This window comes from Corticium candelabrum, chromosome 10 (genome assembly GCF_963422355.1).
Source record: "Corticium candelabrum chromosome 10, ooCorCand1.1, whole genome shotgun sequence".
In the NCBI taxonomy this organism is placed as follows: Eukaryota; Metazoa; Porifera; class Homoscleromorpha; order Homosclerophorida; family Plakinidae; genus Corticium; species Corticium candelabrum.
In genome coordinates this window covers 2,699,088-2,720,184 of record NC_085094.1, presented here as the reverse complement: position 1 = coordinate 2,720,184, position 21,097 = coordinate 2,699,088, and the positions used below count along the sequence as shown (strand labels likewise).

The following is a 21,097-nucleotide window of genomic DNA, read 5'->3' as shown; positions in this document are numbered from 1 at the left end:
ATTTAGGACTGCCTACTTAATTAATATCCGGGATTTACGCTTTCGCCATTTCTTGTGCGACAGTTTCCGTACGTGCAGTTGAGGTTCGTGTCTTGCTCTCCTTGGTCGAGTTCGGTGGTGTCCTTCTTTTCGACCAGTGAGTTCTTATTGCTTGTGGCACTTTGTAGGGTCTAGGAATTTGCGGACGTCGTGGAATCGAATCTCGAACGTGTCGCGCTCTCGTCTTGTTCACCGCGCCGCGTGTCTTTTGGGGCTTCAAGACGACGTAGTTGTATTTTGCCTTTTGGTTGGTGTCTGTTCACCGTTTGTTGTTGCAACACTTCCGTGCACACCGAAGAATCTGTCGCATTGTGTGTCAGCTTCCGTGTGTGCCACTGCGTGTCCTCCTTGAGGTTTCTCTGAAGAGCGCAATCGGACTAAGATTTCTCATTCTGCTTGTTCTTTCTTCAGTTTTGCGTTGGGAGCGCTAATTACTTGAGATATGTGGTGGCCCCGACTGACATATCGTTCATGTCGCTTACCCACTGACTCTTGCACGATTTTTGCGCGAATTTGATGAAATTGTGCACTAGCTTGTTTTGCTTTTTGATGGAAAGATATGAGATGGTGGCTGGTGATGGTATTGCAGCTCACGATAGTCTCAGCTGAAGGAGCTAGTACTCCAGTAGCACCTACAACTTCTGTGTTTGCAACTACGAATACTCCCAATCCCACACCTACACCACAGACCTCTTCTTCTGTTCCAGTTGATTCTACGTCTAGTCCTACATCAACACCTCAAAGTAAGTATACTGTATGTGTAGTTGGATTTGCAGTGTTGTTAGTGCAAGAGATGTTAGTGTTTGGGAGGTGTGTGCTGGATGTTCATTTGGTGGTTTGTGGTATTTTTATTTGCTGTTGCGCTAGGACAGACAGCTCTTAATTATTAGAAACGAGGTGTGGAAGAGGAGGTGTTGGCACAAGTTCACGTTTTATTAGTTTCAGTTATGGGCACACTGTACTTGCTGGAGGAAAAACGTACATGCTCTAGCTTTCTGTAGCACATAACTATCATGGTATGCGCAGTATTAGAATTGGATCACATTACAAGTATGGTACCCAAGCATCAGCGCAAAATAGACTTGCCTTTACATCATCAGGAGGATTTCCAGATTTGAAGTGTGCATCCTGCTTACCTCATTGTTTGGGTGGACTAAATTGATAGATGAGCTAAAACTGTTGTGGTCATTGAGGTAGTAAGTTGAAGATAGAAAATGTTGCTGAAATTTTTGTCCATGCTAGTACATATATAGGTATACAGTAAACATTGATTTGACTTCAGTAAATTCTAAGTATCACTAAATCTGAAGTTTACTGTTTAGCACCCAATTGTTATAGGCACTTACAATGTAGGGTACGTTAGAGTGCATGTTTAGTATTGAGAGAGAGAGAGTTTCTCAGTGTGCGTTTGTCGTAGGTACACCTAGTAACTTTACTTGTATTATTGTGTGTAGTACTTCTCGAGAAGAGTTAAGAGTTAACAGCTTTTGATTTGAAATACCTGCAGATATACATCTCTGGTAGCTATAGGACAGTGTAGCATCTCTGGTAGCTACAGCACAGTGTAGCTAGACCCATGGGCTTGCCTACTTCATCTTTAGTAGGTGTCCACCTGTTTGCCAGAATGTGAAAGGTGATTTAGCTTCAGGGGAGGGAGAGGGGAGGCTCATGTATGTGTCATCAATCCCAAAATGATTGTTATATTGAATGTTTACTGTAACACACCACACTGACACACACACACACACACACACACACACACACACACACACACACACACACGAGTAATTTACATTTACTATTTCTAATGTTTTGTTTGGATTCTAGTGTGTCCTAATTTGGAGCCTCCTGATAATGGTGGTGTTAGCGACTTTGTTAATACTTCAGCGCTAGTTAATGCTACCAGCACGTACACGTGTAACGAGGGATACAAACTTGTTGGTAACAAAATGGTGACATGTCAATCCAATGGTAACTGGAGCGGTGGTACACCCGAATGTAAAGGTATGAAGTTAGGATTGGTACCGTAGTGTGCTTGATAGGCAACCAATTAAGACTACTATTTTAGTTGTCGATTGTGGAGCTCCTCCTAATGTAACTTCTGGAGGGTCTGTGGACGCTACATCAACAACGTATAGTAAAACTGCCAAGTATACGTGTGACGTCGGCCATCGGCTTACTGGCAATGAAACCATCACATGTCAATCTGATGGTAACTGGAGCGGTGGTGCACCTGAATGTAAAGGTATGGAGTTGTGATTGGTACCGTAGTGTGCTTGATAGGCAACCAATTAAGACTACTATTGTAGTTGTCGATTGTGGAGCTCCTTCTAATGTAACTTCTGGAGGGTCTGTGGACGCTACATCAACAACGTATAGTAAAACTGCCAAGTATACGTGTGACGTCGGCCATCGGCTTAATGGCAATGAAACCATCACATGTCAATCTGATGGTAACTGGAGTGATGGTGCACCTGAATGTAAAGGTATGGAGTTGTGATTGGTACCGTAGTGTGCTTAGTAGGCAACCAATTAAGACTACTGTTGTAGTTGTCGATTGTGGAGCTCCTCCTAGTGTAACTTCTGGAGGGTCTGTGGACGCTACATCAACAACATATAGTAAAACTGCCAAGTATACGTGTGACGTCGGCCATCGGCTTAATGGCAATGAAACCATCACATGTCAATCTGATGGTAACTGGAGTGATGGTGCACCTGAATGTAAAGGTATAGAGTTGTGATTGGTACCGTAGTGTGCTTAGTAGGCAACCAATTAAGACTACTGTTGTAGTTGTCGATTGTGGAGCTCCTCCTAGTGTAACTTCTGGAGGGTCTGTGGACGCTACATCAACAACATATAGTAAAACTGCCAAGTATACGTGTGACGTCGGCCATCGGCTTAATGGCAATGAAACCATCACATGTCAATCTGATGGTAACTGGAGTGATGGTGCACCTGAATGTAAAGGTATGGAGTTGTGATTGGTACCGTAGTGTGCTTAGTAGGCAACCAATTAAGACTACTGTTGTAGTTGTCGATTGTGGAGCTCCTCCTAGTGTAACTTCTGGAGGGTCTGTGGACGCTACATCAACAACATATAGTAAAACTGCCAAGTATACGTGTGACGTCGGCCATCGGCTTAATGGCAGTGAAACCATCACATGTCAATCTGATGGTAACTGGAGCAGTGGTGCACCTGAATGTAAAGGTATGGAGTTGTGATTGGTACCGTAGTGTGCTTAGTAGGCAACCAATTAAGACTACTATTGTAGTTGTCGATTGTGGAGCTCCTCCTAATGTAACTTCTGGAGGGTCTGTGGATGCTACATCAACAACATACAATGAATCTGCCAAGTATGTGTGTAAGGTCGGCCATCGGCTTACTGGCAATGAAACCATCACATGTCAATCTGATGGTAACTGGAGTGATGGTGCACCTGAATGTGAACGTACGGCGTTTGTGATTTTATTTTGTATCATATTTTTCTGTAATTTGTCTCATGCTTATTTGTTGTTGTTTCTGTAGTTCAGAGTTGTCCTGACGTTAATGATGTCACAGGCAGAGTAGCGTCCAACAGTAATGTTATGTTTGACAGTATCATTGACTTTACGTGCAACGACAGTTACGTGTTGTATCCCGAAGAAAGCAGGGTTGTACGATGTATTGAATTAAAAGATGGCGCTGTCAAGTGGAATGCTTCATTTCCTGAGTGTGGAGGTATGTATGTGTCGTTGTGCATTGTTTGCATTTTTGTCAAGCCGTTAATGTGTACACAGTAAGTTGTTTGTAATTTAGTTGTCATTATTATACACCAACTGTTTAAAGATGTCATGAATGCAGTTTGGGAAATTTGCGCATGTGCTAGGGTTACAGTAATGCATTTTTGGACCATGTAAGTAATTGATGATCGACTGGAAAGCATAGCATGTGCTCATTGTTATTGCTAGTGTGATGTGGTCACAGGGTTCTTGCTACAGCGTGGCAGTGTGGTGCAGCGCCACGTTCCAGTAGGAGTGCGCCACGCTCAGAAACGGTAGATAAGAGTCCAAAGTCTTGAAGCTAAGGAACGAAAATGCCATACTACTGAAACACAATACTATATTACTTAGTAAAGTGACAATATCCACAAATCTAGGTTCTTACAAAATAGTGCTGGGTGATTGCCTCATTCCATACGTACAAGTGTTGATTGCAGTTCCGAGTGCACTGTCTCTCTGATTATAGGCCCGGATGCCCTTTCAGTGACCTTACAGTGACCCAGAAAGCACGTGCCTCTTGTCCGGGAAGTAGCATTTACAATCTATTCTAGACTAGTCATGGCTTTATGCAAAGCAAGAACAGCGGTCCACGTCAATCAATGCCTGACTAGACAGACTTTCTGTGTTTCATCTACGAAATTTGTGCATCCGCAATATATGAACATCACTAAGAAGGGCTTACTGGCAATCGAAGTTGATTTCCTTGCCAGTGCACTTGAATGTATGTTACACGCAATAGCTGCAATGCAAAGTCTACCTCACTTGAGATCGGCTCAAGTGTGCATGTTCAACTGTAAAGAGCAGACTGCATGTGTTGTGGACCCGCCCATCCCACCACGCTCTCAAAAATATGTAGCGAGAACCCTGTGTCATATTGTGGGTTATATTGTAAGAAGAAAATCGCACTATTTGTGTGGTTAGTTTTCACCATGTGTCTGTTATATATTTTAGTATCATTCGAAACCACACGACCTGTAATTTCCAGTTTGTAGAGTTCCAAGGTTGTACATTGCACCGATAAGTATTTGGCCGATATACTGATATTTAGTTATATTGTAGAGATAATTATTGATGTTCATGGTTTACAAGCCTTGCAGCGCACGGTCTTGTGTCCTCAGCCAACTCAAAATGCTCCTGAATAGGTGACTTCTGTTTCTCCACAGACATACAAGCAAGTCAGGTGGCCGTAACGAGTATGCACGCAACTCTGGTTGCCCTGACAGACAGGCTACACATGCACAGCCTATGTGGCAGCACCTACCCAAGATTCACCCGTTCTGATATGAAACAGATACGCCTGTATCAGTTCATAACTGATAACTGATTCGATTATCGGTACAACTCTAGTATCTACAAGAAATTAGGGAAAAGACGACTACATATCAAAGAATAGTAGGCGGAGTAGTCATTATCTCTCGCTGGTCTAATTAGCTAAGGGTTATAGTTGTGGACTTATGCATACTGTACATCCAGAAATTTTGATGCTCTTAAATTTTAGTACTTCTGCCATGAAGTAGTTTGTGCACATGTTGTTTTCATACAGGACATCGATACTGTACTGTAAATAACTAAAATTTTATGAGTACAAAAATTTCTGGATTTACAGTAGCAGATAAAAGCCATAATCACTAGAGACCACACTATAACAAAGAAGAAATAGATTATCACACGCACAATACAATTCGACATATCCAACTACTTTGTCTTGTGATTTTGGGTTGGGTCCCCACAACAATAACGACTCCACAAGCAAGGAGAGTTGCTTCGGGTTTGGTCTACATACGGAATGGAATGCAGACGATTACTCTGTGCTTAGGGTTTAGCACTTTAGTGCTTTTTGATTATTTCTGTATTTTTAGTACCCCCTAGCAGTTGTTTGCTTTTACAATTTTCTTTAGGTGTTAGTATTTTAGTGAGGAGAACATCAAATTTCCATGTGTTTTATGGTACAAAACGTTTTGATGAACTGGTAGTTTATTAGTAGAGGTTACTGGTGAATGTGGTATGTGGAAATATCTAAGATATTCATTGCATTGGTGTTAGAAGGTTGTAGAAATAAAGTACATTTGACACTTTGCATGTGAAATGTGAAGCAGGAGAGTGTAAATTTGTTAGACAATTTTTTTTCTAACTGTCTTGCTGTTGTGTCATAGTTGTTCCAAGTGTGGCATTATCGAATTCAGTTCATCAAGATTTCCCTACTTTGACATCGCCTCCAATTAACGGTGGAAACTCAGCTGAAAATATTGTGATCGACTGTGCAGTACAGAAAGGAGAGCCATTGCCATCACTTCAATGGATCTACAATACAACAGTTACGGTATCTAACGATAGTAGTGATGCAGTTTTTCAAAGAAACGATGGAAACAGTGTCCAGCAATTAGTGTTTACCATGTTTAATGAACAACATGAAGGCAACTACTCATGTGAAGCGACGAATGTTGTTGGTAAAGACACCAAGTCTTTTCGAATTTTGTTGGAAGGTATATTACACGTTTACTGCCATTGCTATTTATCACTAGAAATGCGGTTGTGTTTTGGGTTTGCAGTTGCTCCTGGTCGTCCATCTAAACCTGTGGAAATGAGTACGGGAGTTAAGAACGTTACTATTGAGTGGAAAGCTCCGGAATTTAATGGCAACAACGAAATCATTAGTTATGATATTCAATATCGTTTAAATGACAGCGAAAGCTGGATTTTATCACAGAACACAAGTAGCCTAGTTGCAACTGTCAAATCTCTAGATTCCTTTAAGGTATATGTGTTTCGTGTGAGAGCACAGAATGGAATTGGACCGGGGAAATACAGTGAGTTATCGGATCCTATTCTGACTGGTCAGTCCAAACCTGGACCACTGAACAATGTTACTGCCACAGCTAGTGGTCCTAACTCAATATTAGTCACGTGGACCATCCCTTCTCCTGAAACGGTTGCTGGTGTTCTAAAACAGTTCTACATTTATTACGATTTGGGGCGTGCCCCTGTTGATGAGACTTTGTCTAGCTACAACATCACCAATCTTACTGCACATACAAATTACTCGATTCAAGTAGCTGCAGAGACAGGAGCGGGCATCGGTGTTCGTAGTCCTAAGCAAGCTATTCGAGTCACCACTGAGCAGGATCGTAAGTGTATAGTTGTTGATGCGGTGCAAAGCTTTCACATAATATTTATAATTGGTACATCATTGGTACAGTTTTTGTCATATTACACAGTAATGTAGTCTTTGCAGTGTGGGATCTTAGTCTTCTAGTGGTTGGTCATCGGACACGTGTCTGACCAAGTAATGGTCATGCCTGGCCGTACTTACCAAACAGTTGGTGCATCTGTCCAGGTAGTAAGGGTGGCCGTTTTGATGTCTTGTCTAGAGTTTCTTATTGTGCGACGTCAGTGCCTTGTTACACACTTTGATTATGAAAATATGCATGCATACTTTATATTCATAAATATTTAGATTTATTAATACACAAAAAGAATAAGTAATAATATGCCACTACTGCAAGCCAAAATAGAATGTCTTTCTGCACTGGTATGACGTGCTTGATATCTGTCAAGGTTTTTGCAATGAAATGGGGCTAAGGTATCTTTGATTGTATTTTGTTTGTGGTACAGTTGTATCAGAGTGCTTAGACTGTCATTTATAGTGTGATGTTTTATCTGTAGATAGATTTCAGAATGGCGATTTCACTTAGTTTATGCTTGAAGTTATTGGCTTATGTTGTGTGTTGGGTTTACGTATTTTGTCTCATCGAATACTGTTGTATAGGTCCTAGTGAGCCTCCCAACATTGCTCTGATTATTCCTGCAGCCAGAAATCTTACTGTTCATTGGGATGATGTACCAACGTCATCTCAGAATGGCGATATCACATTTATTGAAATTTGTTACAACTCGTCTACGTTCGAAACAGTGACGAAATGTGTAAATGCGAGTGGTGGATCTAACGCGGAGGTCATTGATGGGTTGGAGGAGTTTGTTGTGTATGACATTCGAATTAGAGCTTACACAATTGTCGGCCCCAGTGATTTCAGTGCATCGGAAAGAAACAGAACTCTAGCTGGTACGTTGTGTATATCCGTATCTAAGCTGATGACAGTGTTTGTGAACTGTAGCTCCGAGTGGTCCACCAACTAATACAAGTGTTATGGACACATCATCGACATCATTGTTTGTTCGTTGGAATCCACCCTTGCCGGAGGATCTTAATGGTGTTCTCATTCGATACGAGGTGCAACAACGAGAGAATGGCAGTGCTAACAGTAGTTATACTTCAGTGCATCCAGGGCCGGGCGTTGACACTAGTCTTAACATTTCTAAGCTGGAAAGGTTACTTTGTGTGATATGTGGTATGTTGTTCATGGTAACGGTGCTGTCTTTGGTTTGTAGGTGGACGTATTATGCTATTCGAGTTAGAGTGATCAGCCATGGAAGAGACAAAGACCGTGAAATAGGTGGAGAGTGGTCGGACATAATGGTTGTTCGAACGGATGAAGCAAGTAGGTGTTGTTATGTGTACAGCATTAAGCCAGGTTCACAGTATTGACACTGATGTTGACGTTGACGTTGACTTGTTCACAATATTCGCGCAACGCGTTGCATAGATCAGACAGTCTGAAGTTCCAGTACAGAGCGCTCAACATGAACGAATACTGTTCTTTACGTGACTCTTCTTTTGCTATTTCTATTGCGTCATAGACACGAGAGTTCAAACAGCTAGAAGGGGACGAAAGTGGATAAGAATAATATTTTAGCAACGCTGGCAGCAAAGGCAATTTCACGGGAATTTTTCCTAAGTCTTTGTCATCCTTCAACTGGATTTTCCATTAGCATGGGTAGTTCCTTATGGATTACACCAGCTCTTCATCCACTGCTGGTCCTGCATATGTGTCTTAGTTGAGGGGGTGCTATTGATTGGTTGAAAATGATCATGTGCTTAGTACTTCCGGTTGTTGACGCTGGAATAGAACTTGGTTCAATTCTAGTGTCAATGTCAACGTCATGATGCCGGGGTCAACCGGTGATGCTGGAGTGTTCACAATATTGACATTGACGCCAGTGTCTGATGTTGACGTGAACGTCAGCGTCAATATTGTGAACCAAGCTTTAGAGTCTTTCTTGTTTCTTTATATCATAACAAAAAATGAAAGTAAGACTAACAATTTTAATATTGCTTAACTGAAAACTGAAAGTGTTCAGGAGGATTAGTATCAGCAGTTGATGTACTGCATGTGATTGTTTCATGGTGTCTGTAATGCAGTGATAGAGCTTTTTGACTTGAGTATTGTAGCAGTAAACTAACAGTAATATTTAGTACGTTTTCTAAGTTTCTGCTGTAGAACTTGACTACCTGTGTGTACTTATGTAATTTTTGCTTAGTTCCTGATCCTCCAGCTTTCGTGAAAGTGATAGAAAATACTTCTACTGCCATCACGTTGCAATGGAGTTCACCTCAAAGTTCGTTGGGGAATATTCAACGCTATATTATTGAGTACAATGGAACTTTTAATGACAGCATTACTACAAAAATTGTAACAGGTCAACAGTTTTCGGCAGTCGTAACAGGGCTACATCCATTTAGTGAATACTATTTCAAAGTATATGCTGAAACAACGAAAGGACGAAGTACCACAGGAGCCATGGTCTCTGCCAAGACATTGGAAGATGGTATGAGTGAGTTCTTGTATGGTAATGAGGTTGCTTTGTGTTCCCCATTGATTACTAACTGGTGTGCATGAACGTACTTAAAATATGAGCTTACTAGATTCAAATGTGGCTTTTGTATTTTATGTGTGGAACTGTTGTCAGCGAACGTATTAGTGAATCTGTTAATGTGTCTTTTTTGTTGTAATTTGTAGCTCCATCGGCAGCACCAGGAAACTTTATTGTGACTCCTGTTGGTTATAGTGACCCAGCAGTTTTAGAACTAAGTTGGCAACCAGTAGACGAAGAACACCTAAACAGAATACTAAAGCACTATTTAGTGAGATACACCGATCTCTCATCGGGCAATATGATGACTGTATTCAGTTGGCTAATTTCTTAGTACAGGCTTTACTATATGTCACTTGTCAGTTTCCTTTTGCTGTTGTTTACTGAAGAGATCTTTTTTATTGTCATTTTCTGGTTAGTCCATTGTTTTAGCTTCTGTATTGCTGCTACTCATCTGTAGTGAAGCACGAGTATAACCTTTTAGGAATATATAACACACTTTTCAGATTAATGAGATGAATATGTATGGTTTTTGCTTGAAATTTACTTTGAATAGGGTTGATGTACAGGACACTATGAAACACAAATTATGTAACTTGATCTGTTTCAGAGACATTGTATGTGTATGAGTTTGCAAGTTAGTTGTCTATTGCTAAACACTAACCGCTATGTATTCTATGACACTTGTAGAAGTCGGTATTGTGTTGTCAATATATGCCATTTGTCGACATGACATTGGTAGCATACTGCATGTGATTAATTCTGAATTTTAAATGTGTTGTATCTTTCATTTAAACGGTTTTTATGTGTAGCTCCATCTGGACCTCCTAAAGACTTTAGAGTTGAAGCTATTGGAAACAGTGAGCCTGCTATATTGAGTGTCCATTGGGCAAGACCAAATGATGTGGATATAAATGGAAAATTGAGAGGATACAAAGTGAAATACAGGGAAATGGCACCGGCTGACTTGAGGAGACGTGATGATGGCTACCAGGAGATATCAGTTTCTTCATCGAATTTAGTACGTGTACACACTCAATGAATGCCTTATTTGTGTTACAAGATGCAGATTGATTATTGTTATAGAGTGTCAACTTGAGTCAGTTGAAGCCGTATACAAGCTACATGGTGAGAGTGCTGGCTTTCACAGTTTCTGATGGTCCCCCAACACAGCCAAAGACTATAAGAACCAATGCTGCATGTACTGAAGCCAGGTTGTTTCGTGGGCATTATTGTCTAACAATGTTTTTGCAGTGCCTCCTGACATAAACATCCCTCAAGTAACTCCGCAAGGCATTGGTGTTGGCACAATCACTTTTAGAATTGACAATAGTAGTTTGTCAAACTTCGGGAGTAATGGACCTATCATGTACGTATTTCTACAAGTCTCATTATAGCACTGCATTGTTGAAATGGCAGACATCTTTTTGTAGGAAGTATCAGATATTGGCAGCTGTTTTTCCAGAGGGTGAAAGTGATGTCAAGTCAGACAGTTTGGAGGTGGATCTGTACATACCTCCGGGAGAAGACATGAAGGGTGGTCCGTTTGCGTACGTAATTGCTACTTACCCTGGAGAGCAAGGTCTTCCTGAGCTAATCGTGGCAGGCGAAGACAAGAGTTCTTTCACTAACCAAGAAGTGTTCAATGGTCCTCTGAGGACTGATGTAGCTTATAATTTCTTTATCTCGGCTTCTACACAGGGTGAAGAAGGGGTAAAGATGTTTTTGATTTGTGATGTAATTGATGTACACATACAGGCCTATTCAGTTGTAAATGGTCTATAGCAGTTGTCGGTAGGAAGAATAGACTCGACTGACTGGTACAGTTGGACGTACAGAGAAGGTCAATAGGATGATATAGACTACGGCACTTGTGACAACATGAATACTTGATTCGATGAATAATGGATGACTGGAGATGAGGTATCTATGGCTACATGAGTGTAATTACTGAGGTTTACCAACTTAATTTTGCACCTCGTAAACGTTAATATTATGAATTTAAAAGGGCATGCTCACTGCTATGCACATTTTATCACTTGAATTAGTATACCTAATTCAAACTCTTAGTAACCGCATAGCCTTGGGCACAATTTGCACTGAAGGCAAAGCTGACTGAAGACTTTTATAACCGGATTAAGACGTTGCAGTATTTGATAGGCCTTATACATATAGTTCTCGGAATTTTTGCTGTCTACAATCTTTGTATTGTGAGTGTAATGTAAATCATTGTTGTACTTTTGTTACTTCTGTGGCTGATTTGAGTATTTGTAGCCGTTGGTGAGACGGAGCGATTACATCTTGAAGGAAGCTGTCAAATCAAGTGTGATGACAAATATGAAATAATTAGAGTCTATAGTGCCTACTGCTTCTAAGGTTTTTCAAAACTAAATCTTTCAAGACTCCAAATAGTTTTTAAATTTTTTGAATCATAATTTTTGAGGTCTTAATTATTAGTCATTTTTCGATTTAATTTTTTGGGCCAGTGACAAGATCTAGTGATCTCTCAACGACACTCAGCACAATACTGTGGCAAACGTTTTCTGCCAGTTGACTCTCTACAGAAGCTGTATACTGTCACACGGGAAGTGGTACTGGCATTTCGGTTTCAAAGCGGAAGGCGTAGAAGTTGCTCGCTTTGTTGCTGAGTTGCCATCCTGAACTGCAGAATTCTGTTTAGTGACGATTTTTTGACAATGTGTCGTGTTCACATGCTAAAGCAAAAGCCCGGACTGCTGCAATTTTTGAGGTCGAAAAATATTGTATTGTTGTACATAATTATTCGAGAGGAAACATTTTGAAAAGAATATTACTCGAAAAACATTGGAAGCAGTAGGGTATCATTAATATGCCTCGTGCATTCACAGAAGGCGAGTCCTCCAATGCAGCAACAGTTATCGCCGTGGTAGTGGTGATTATAGTTGTTCTGGTGATTGTGCTCATTATCGTCATGGTGATGGTTTACAGGTACGTTTCAGTGCACTTCCTAATGTATCAGACGGATTATGTCTCACTAGACGTCGTGTTGAACGTTTCAGGAGAAAGCAGAAAGGTGGCTTTGAGCTGGTTCAGGGAGGAGGGTCAATGCCATTGGAAACGATAATAGAGAATGTCGGGGCAGCAGAAGACATTTTCAGTAATTTGACAGGCACAGCTACAGTAATATGACACAAAACAACATTGGACATGTTTATGTGTAGAACCACCGTCGAAGATTAATGTGAGTCACTTGCTTTCGACCGTGAACAGACTACATGCCGATGGTGACTTCTTGTTCAGTGATGAATACGAGGTGTGAAAACTGTTTACATTCTTGTTTTTATTTATTTGTTATTGTGTTGTCTTGCAGCATGTGGAGCATCCTGACAAAGTCACGTTTACTACATTTGCTGCTGATGCTCCCGAAAATCGAACAAAGAATCGTTACACCAACATAAATTCTTGTACGGGAGTGGTTTGTGCATGAAGATGTTGTTGTGAAGTACTGATGATGTGTTTGTAGATGATCATAGCCGGGTTCATCTTAGTGCCTCATCATCTGGAGATTATATCAATGCTAATCATGTGGATGTATGTATATATGCTTACTGTTAATGTATGGGAGTATAGTCCGTCTAATATTTTCATAATATAGGCTGTGTTTCCACTAGCTCCGCGCTAGACAAGTTCAGCTTAAACGTGTTTACAAACTAAACCAGTTCCGAAAGGCGGGTGTTTCCACTAAGGTTTTGAGTATCCAGGATATGCATATAGCAGTCTTCCTGGAATGACGCCTGCTGTGATACACTGGAATGCTCAGTCAGAGCAACAGTAGTTGCCACTGAAACTTCAAACTCAGCATCTAGGTACATGCAATAGCTGCTGATTTCTCTTTAGTTATTTGATGACGGTTCTGTCTTTCAAAGCAATCCCATACCAACAAAATAATAAAAGAGAAAATCAAGACAGCAGTGTCAGTGGCAATCTTCAGAGCACACATGCTAGTATCATGTAACAGTTAACTACTACAACACAAGTCTAGGAAAAGCAGTTTAGGTATAGAATATAACTGGTTTAGTGCAGGTGGAAACAGGTCAATCCTCAAACCAGTTTAACTTAAAACCACTTGTTAAACCGGTTTAATTGCTAGTGGAAACACAGCCATAATTCATGTTTTTCAAGAAGTAAATGAAAACAAAAGAGCTGGGGTTGGCATGATCAGCTCTGGTGAACCAATTAATACATTTATTTGTTTAGGGTTATCCATAATTGTTGACATTCACTCAAGCTTACAAAGCTTACTCTTTTCTGCATACCCTCTCCCTCCCATAATTAAGGTTACATTAAATGTTGGTCATGTGAAGTCTAATGTACCATTATATTACAATAATTAAAAATTTATGCTTTTCCCAAAAAGCGTACAACTACTCTCACCCCTCTAGCGTACGCTTTGGACGCTTGAGTAAACGTTGACAATTATGGATGAACGCTTACGTGAATTAGAACTTGAAATTGCAGCATAAAATATTCTTATGCACAGCAAGTTTTGGGATATTCAAATAGTAATAGAATTTATATGCTGTTGTATGGTCGAAGTGCAGTCAACTAAGCGAAGTTTGAATGTGTGCCAACTGAGTCATCACATTGTATGTGTATTGTAATGATGTATTGCGGTGACAATGAGGTGGGGACAAAGCTGTAGGTATAGAACAGATGGAGAATTTTATGTGTAGTACAGTACAACCTCGATTATCCTGACATTTCAATAATTTATTTCCTCTCCCTTCCCCCCCCCCCCGAAAAGTATGTGCGGTTCACATGTTTCTCATTTGACATCATTCTAACATGGAAACCTGTGAACCTGCTCCAAAATTGGAACCACAGGACCTTTGTACATCTAATCATTAAATGTGTAAACATGTTGAGTCGTTGGCCTCATATTGCTGTATATTAATTTATTAAACATTTGTTCATGATGTACTTCAAGTCTTGTCTGTGACATGTATGAGTCACCGAGCCTCAAGGAAGTCACCACACTATCATTTCATTTGTCTGGATTTTTGAGTATCTGGACAAGTTGGGTTGCGCCGAGAAAGTCCGGATATCAGGGTTGTACTGTATGTTCGACATCGAGGGTTTGAAACTTTAATAAGCAAGGTTGACGACGATTCAGGCGATAGCACTATGTTTTGGTTACAGCAATTGCGATACTGTAAATCAATAAATGTTTGTTAACTTCATACAACGAGGCTCAATCTACATCCAGGTAAATACCTGCCAATGTGTATACACCTACACTACTACAGCCATGTACATCATTACAGTTTCCAATCGGAAATATCTTGGTGTGGTGTACTAATTTCGATCTCAATCGGTGTTGTTAGTCCTGCTATTGTGCTTGCTACATTAACGAGTCTTTGGACGTTGTTTACATAGTCTAATGAACCAAGCGGTCTTTACTCTTGTGCACTTAATAGAATGATTATAAAATCAATATAAACCAAGTATTGATGGATATTTGAACTGCAAAGGTTAGTAAGCAATTTGAGTTAGTAAATTCTTTGCAATTTATGAACTTAAATAGCTTACGAACATTTAATTATTATTGATATACAGTCGTTTGCTTGTGAAAGCAGTTGTATGTACTTGAGTGTGTAAGTTATTGACATAGCAATGTGTTATGAGCTTAAAGTGATTGAAATGTTTTTGTTTTATCTGTTAGGCTTATGGGAAAGAGAAAGCATTCATTGCAACACAAGGTAAAGATTATGATTATGTGTAGTCATGTGATCTTGTAACCGTTCATTTGTCTTGACACGTGGTGTGAAGGTCCCGTTCCTGACTCGATCTGCGATTTCTGGCAAATGCTCTGGGAACAGAACTCGTACGTTATTGTCATGTTGACGAAACTGGAAGAAAGTGGAAGGGTACGTGGCAAGTTGAGATTAGTCTCTTTGTTTTGACGTACGACTGTGTGGCATACAGCTGAAATGTCACCAATACTGGCCGGAAAGTGAAACACAGTACTATGATGACATATGCGTGACTCCGTTGAAGGCAGTGACTGATTTGCCAGACTACACTGTTCGGAAATTTTCTGTCAAAGCGGTGAGTTTACGTTTTGGTGGTTGTGTTGTGTTGTGTTGTGTTGTGTGTGCACATGTGCACGCGTGCTTGCATGTGTGTGTGTGTGTGTGTGTGTGTGTGTGTGTGTGTGTGTGTGTGTGTGTGTGTGTGTGTGTGTGTGTGTGTGTGTGTGTGTGTGTTCACGTGCATGTGTAATATGGTTGTTGTAGCCGGGAACGAAAGACGAGCGGATAATATCTTTGTGGCATTATCTGATGTGGCCCGATCACGGCGTGCCACAGCATCCGTACTCGTTGCTCAACTTTATACGGAAATCATCGAATGCAAATCCACCAGATAGTGGCCCTATCATTGTACACTGCAGGTGAGAGATGAATTTTGTTGCTACAATTTGTCTGCTTAGGGCCTGGTCACACTGCATCTGCATCTGCATTTGTGTCCATAGAAATGCACAGGAGTTAGGCTATCAGTTACACTATGCGCACACGTTTGTAGTTTTCTTCAACTTACTCCTGATTCGGCCATCCCACGAAACTATGGCTTTGCCCCAAACCTCAACCAAATGTCTCACTGCTTCAGTCGACCACAGAAAGAACAATTAAAAGCAACAAAAAGTGGGAAAAAGATGCCGGTTGTTTCCGTACCGACGACATTAGTAAATTGGCAAATGAATTAGTGTGACGTTAGCGGCAGTTTATAGATGAGGGTCAATGCTTACTCTTATTGAATGAAATACAACAGGCGAGAACAAAGGCAATGAGCAAGGGAAAACCAGAGACACATAGAAACCTACTTCAGATGCTTGTGCAGATGCAGCTTCTGTGTCTTCAACCGCAATCTGCCTTTCCGTTTTTGGCGGAAACGTTTAGTGTGACCTCACCAAACACAGACACAGACTCAGTGTGTTCAGGGCCTTACTAGTATTGTTGCTATTGATGGTCATTGTTGTTCTTCTGTTTGTTTGTGTGTGAAAACAATAAATCGGTTGTATTGCACAGTTTGGGTGCAGAGGATCACCGAGAATTACTTGTTTTCTGCTTTATAGTGCCGGTGTAGGCAGGACGGGAACTTACATCGCTCTCTTTTCGCTTTGGAAAATGATGGTCAACGAGGGAAAAGTTGACGTATTTGGCACAGTGCGAGATCTTCGTTATCAGCGTTGCATGATGGTTCAGACAGAGGTCGACGTGCACCGTAATGAGCAAACTTGTACCTATAGTGACATGTACTCCTTCTGCACAGAGTCAATACGTCTTTGTCTACGAAGCATTACTCGACCTCATCCATTGTGGCGACACCGAGATAGCACCTCAAGATCTGACACAACGAATACAGGCATTGGATAGAGAGGAACAGGATTCGAGAGAGACGGCTCTTGAAGCAGAGTTTAAGGTGCGTTTAGCATTGTTTGGATATGTAAGCCAGACGAGACTTGGCATTGGGTGCGTTTTGTGTTAGAGATTGAATGGACCGAGATCTCCGAGGTATAAGTGTACCGCCGCTAATTTGGCATATAACCAGTCGAAGAACAGATTTGTGACTGTCGTACCGTGTAAGGAGGCTGCATGACCATTTGTAGTGTTTGGTGTTGAGCGTGGATTGTGTGTTGTGTTGTAGATGATGAGACGAGAGTAAAGCTGGCTGTTGTACCTGGAAACGAAGGATCTGATTACATCAATGCAAGCTGGCTTAATGTCAGACATCTTGCCGGGCTTGATCGTGATATTTGTAACCATGTATATGTGCCTCTGTCTGTGTGTCAGTCGTTATTGTGGTGGTTGTTGGTTACTGTATTTCCGTGCATTTGGCTGCATGCCGGTTTAAAGCCGGAGATTACCAGGGTGCCGGTATACCCCGGGGTATACTGGCATGCCGGAGAGAGGTGATTTGACCAACTACGATAGACTGGACCCATAGATCTATGCTATTCCCAGATATTGATTGAACTAACAATAAAAACATAAAGGTAGAATATACCAGTAATCCACCCACTGTCATAGCAACTAGTACATATCACCTTGTGGAAGTTGTCCGTTTTTTGCTACTAAATCATATTTACCTATTTCGACCTACAGGATTTACTATTGTCTCCACTGCTCCTTGGTCACAAACTCATGGCGTTACTTTGTCGGAATCCTGAGATGGCTCTTGCACGCGCACTTTCAGTATCTGGGATATGAGCAGTTTGTCAACTTACGGCGCGCTGCTGGCGTGTACATGTCATTGTATGACAAATGTCTGAATGCGAGTGTCGAAGCAGCACATGTTTTAGTACAGGACAGTTATCTGCCTGCATACCGAGAAAGCCATTACAAACTAACGTTGGTCTGCTCTAGTCGTCATTTGACGACCTAGACTAGAACTTTAGTCATCAGTTGTAAAATTCAACTCGTCAAATGACGACTTGACGACCTATTTTTCGAGCCCTGAATCTGTTCATCTTATGTGTATGTATACATGTGTGAATGTGTGTGTGTGTTTGTGCACATGTGTGCATGTGTGTGTTTGTCTGTCTGTCTGTGCTCTGTCTGTCTGTCTGTCTGTCTTATTTCACTATTGAAAAAAGCAAAATTTTACAAGAACAGTACAGGTAAAAACTGCTAAGCTAAATGTTCATCTGAAAGGAAAGAAATTACAACATGCAAAGATAAAGGGACATAGTTGTCCCTGTCTAGACTTAGTTGGCTTGACTGCAACAGTAACTCCAGGAAATGGTATGGAAAGGTGGGTAGGTGGGTGGACGAGAATATTGAACAGCATACGATAGAAATGGCAACATCATGACTAGCAATATATATTAATAGAAGCTCCATGAGCAGGTTTGGCCGTGACATCAACTCCAGAAAGCAGCGGCAGAGGACAGGTGGACAGGAACATTCAGCAACAAACAAAATCTATCTGTCTGTCTATCTGTGTGTGTGTGTGTGTGTGTGTGTGTGTGTGTGTGTGTGTGTGTGTGTGGTGTGTGTGTGGTGTGTGTGTCCTTCGTCGATAATGACTTACGTGTTATAGAGTTATTGGCATCGTAATGCTTACATTGCCACTCAAGCTCCACTTTCCAACACAGTCAACGATTTCTGGCGAATGATATCGGAAAACAATGCATCTACTATCGTCATGTTGACCAATCTGTCAGAATCAGGAAGAGTTAGAAAGCAAAGACCGACATGTTGCTGTAATCCTCATAAATTTATTATTACTTCTGTTATGTCAGGAAATGTGTACTCAATACTGGCCCAGTAAGAAACAAGAGTACGGCAACCTTGTCATAGAGAAGACATCAGAAGAGCCATACGAAGAATACATTCAACGTGATTTTATGATCACCGATGAGGTAATTCGTTGGAAGTCGTGACGCCATTGCAGTGTAGTGACTGGAGAAATCGATTGTTGTTGTGTGGTTAGGACGGCCAGTCTGTGCCTGTTCGACAATTTCAGTACACGGCGTGGCCGCAACGTGGGGCTCCGCATATTGGAATAGGCATGACTGATATGATTGGACAGGTAGAACGATGGAAACAGCAAGCTGGAGATGGACCTGTTATAGTTCACTGCAGGTAAACAGTTGCAAGAGACAATAGTTCGCTTGGCTAGCATGGTCATAGAGTAGGGTGCACATACTATACGTACGAGGATGAGGCAGTAGGTACACATGCACACTCGTTAATTGGGCAGACAGCCTTAAACAAACAAACGCCTTCCTTGAATAAATGCTGCAGGATACTAAAAATAAGTGCCAGTGTTTAATCGAAGAAATACGGTAAAAGGACAAACCTGGACAGGCCAACAGACACAGACGCAACCAGACACCGGGATTAACAAAAGATTTCTGAATGTGGAAAAGCCACTTGAAATACCTGGAAATTCTCTGATTGCATTCCATTATTTAATTGAAAATAATTTTGTTCAACTGCGGCCGTGCACGTGTAGTAATGTCTGTTACTGATATCTGGAGGCGGTAAAGGAATCAGCTGGCAGCAAACTTCAAATATGGACGAGGCATGTTATAAGACCGTCATTACATTCCGGCACATGAAGACTTCCGAACAAAGATGACGTTGACGGTTGCTCACCTTTTATCACCATTAGATGTAGGTGGTTTTGTAGGCATTATTAGTGATGTCAACTATGACACTACTGTTATTATTGTCAAGACTTCACTCAACGGCAGGAGGGTAACAATTTGAATCTTTTGTCAATTGACTTCTGTCTGCCCTTTGTCGTGCTGTAACTCTCCATGCGGACAGCCAGCCCCATAGACATCACACCAAATCCTTCTGTTTTATGTATATATTTGACAATATTCTGTGTTGTAGTGCTGGCACTGGTCGAACTGGTTGTTTCATTGCACTGAGCATCTTGCTTGACCAGCTAAAGACGGAGGGCATTATTGATGTCTTTCAGACCATTCGAGGTCTTCGACTGCGGAGATCGGCGATGGTGCAGACGTTGGTGAGTAGTTGTGGTGTGCAAAGGTGTAATTCGTTGTAACCGTGTTGATTATTCAGGATCAGTATCGATACTGCTACAGTACGATCCTGGACTTTCTTGCATCGTACGACACTTACAGCAACTTCAAGTAACTGATTGTCGCATGTGATCTGTGCGGATGTCGAGACACGTGTTGCAATGATAGTTAGTCAGATTTGTAGATCTATATACGATGACGACGACGATGATGATGTGTGTCATAACCACGGGCACTATTTACATACCTTGTGCACAATGTTGTCTTGTATCAATGCTTTTTGAATTTTGAAATTGATGCAGTAGAAACAGTTACAACTGAAGGCTGATTGAAAGGCCAGACCAAGTAATTTTTGATGCTCGGATATTTGGATATGAAAACAGACCGGCCAACGGGAATTTTTAAAAAGTAATGATCATGTGACATTTGAGCTTGCGCCCTCTCATTGTACAGCCTACGAATGTGAGATAACAAAACGGACACGAAAAGCAAATGACGCTGTGCACGATTTGAAATAATGTCATGAACAAAAATGTCATCTTTTGTTACATCATAGCAAAACCCTATGATGTTGGATGATAAAAAGTTTCATTATTTACTCGGTCAGGGGTTATGTAGGAGGTGGGAGTGAGTCTTCGAGTCTGTCATACATCATGTGACTGGCGGGCATTACTGTACCCTAGCTCTTCCATGCCTCAGAGAAACAGCCGCTGGACCTCATGCACTGTTCACATTTGTCGAGTTATGGATGTATGTACAGTGTACTACACTGTACCAAGTCACTTTGGTACAGCAAGCATAATATCATTGTGCATGCACACATCAAATTTTATTGTGATTTTGGTGGTCAAGCTCATGACTGGACCAGTGAATCTGAGCATCAAGAAATTAATTGGAATTTAATTGGTCTGGCCTAAAGGGATGAGTACATACTAGCATTCAACAGTGTCATCCGTGTGGTTACTTACAGTCAGTGTTTGGCAGACGTAGTCATCGTCATGGCAACCTCTCAAAACTTTTCAGTCATCAAGGAGTTTAGGATGTTTACATATCTA

The 21,097-nt window shown here is 41.1% G+C and overlaps 1 protein-coding gene across 2 annotated transcripts; it reads left to right on the top strand.

The window, feature by feature from the left end:
* Nucleotides 1-18: 18 nt before the first annotated feature.
* Nucleotides 19-20,650, top strand: LOC134185469 (receptor-type tyrosine-protein phosphatase F-like). 2 transcript variants are annotated; one of them, XM_062653258.1, is made up of 39 exons: nucleotides 19-136; nucleotides 597-782; nucleotides 1,867-2,043; nucleotides 2,108-2,284; nucleotides 2,349-2,525; nucleotides 2,590-2,766; nucleotides 2,831-3,007; nucleotides 3,072-3,248; nucleotides 3,313-3,489; nucleotides 3,567-3,758; nucleotides 5,953-6,282; nucleotides 6,349-6,924; nucleotides 7,566-7,859; nucleotides 7,912-8,125; nucleotides 8,186-8,295; nucleotides 9,176-9,463; nucleotides 10,321-10,529; nucleotides 10,595-10,709; nucleotides 10,763-10,877; nucleotides 10,942-11,221; nucleotides 11,783-11,831; nucleotides 12,376-12,475; nucleotides 12,547-12,644; nucleotides 12,709-12,800; nucleotides 12,858-12,951; nucleotides 13,011-13,078; nucleotides 15,210-15,246; nucleotides 15,317-15,414; nucleotides 15,473-15,595; nucleotides 15,784-15,938; nucleotides 16,620-16,755; nucleotides 16,817-16,966; nucleotides 17,033-17,126; nucleotides 17,192-17,268; nucleotides 18,587-18,721; nucleotides 18,789-18,908; nucleotides 18,980-19,131; nucleotides 19,891-20,026; nucleotides 20,083-20,650. In XM_062653258.1, exons 2-39 carry the CDS (start codon nucleotides 599-601, stop codon nucleotides 20,155-20,157), a joined length of 6,135 nt encoding a protein of 2,044 aa, XP_062509242.1. In that variant the 5' UTR covers nucleotides 19-136; nucleotides 597-598; the 3' UTR covers nucleotides 20,158-20,650. The 2 variants fall into 2 exon arrangements, with proteins under 2 accessions (XP_062509242.1, XP_062509241.1); XM_062653257.1 differs by having other exon boundaries at nucleotides 12,526-12,644.
* The last annotated feature ends 447 nt before the right edge of the window (nucleotides 20,651-21,097 follow it).

Excerpts from the sequence above, each read along its gene's own strand:
- LOC134185469 (XM_062653257.1), top strand. The coding sequence starts at position 599 with ATGAGATGGTGGCTGGTGATGGTATTGCAGCTCACGATAGTCTCAGCT. Across the intron at positions 10,530-10,594 it reads CAGTTTCTTCATCGAATTTA|AGTGTCAACTTGAGTCAGTT; the intron begins GTACGTGTACAC and ends TTATTGTTATAG. Across the intron at positions 12,645-12,708 it reads GGCAGCAGAAGACATTTTCA|AACCACCGTCGAAGATTAAT; the intron begins GTAATTTGACAG and ends GTTTATGTGTAG.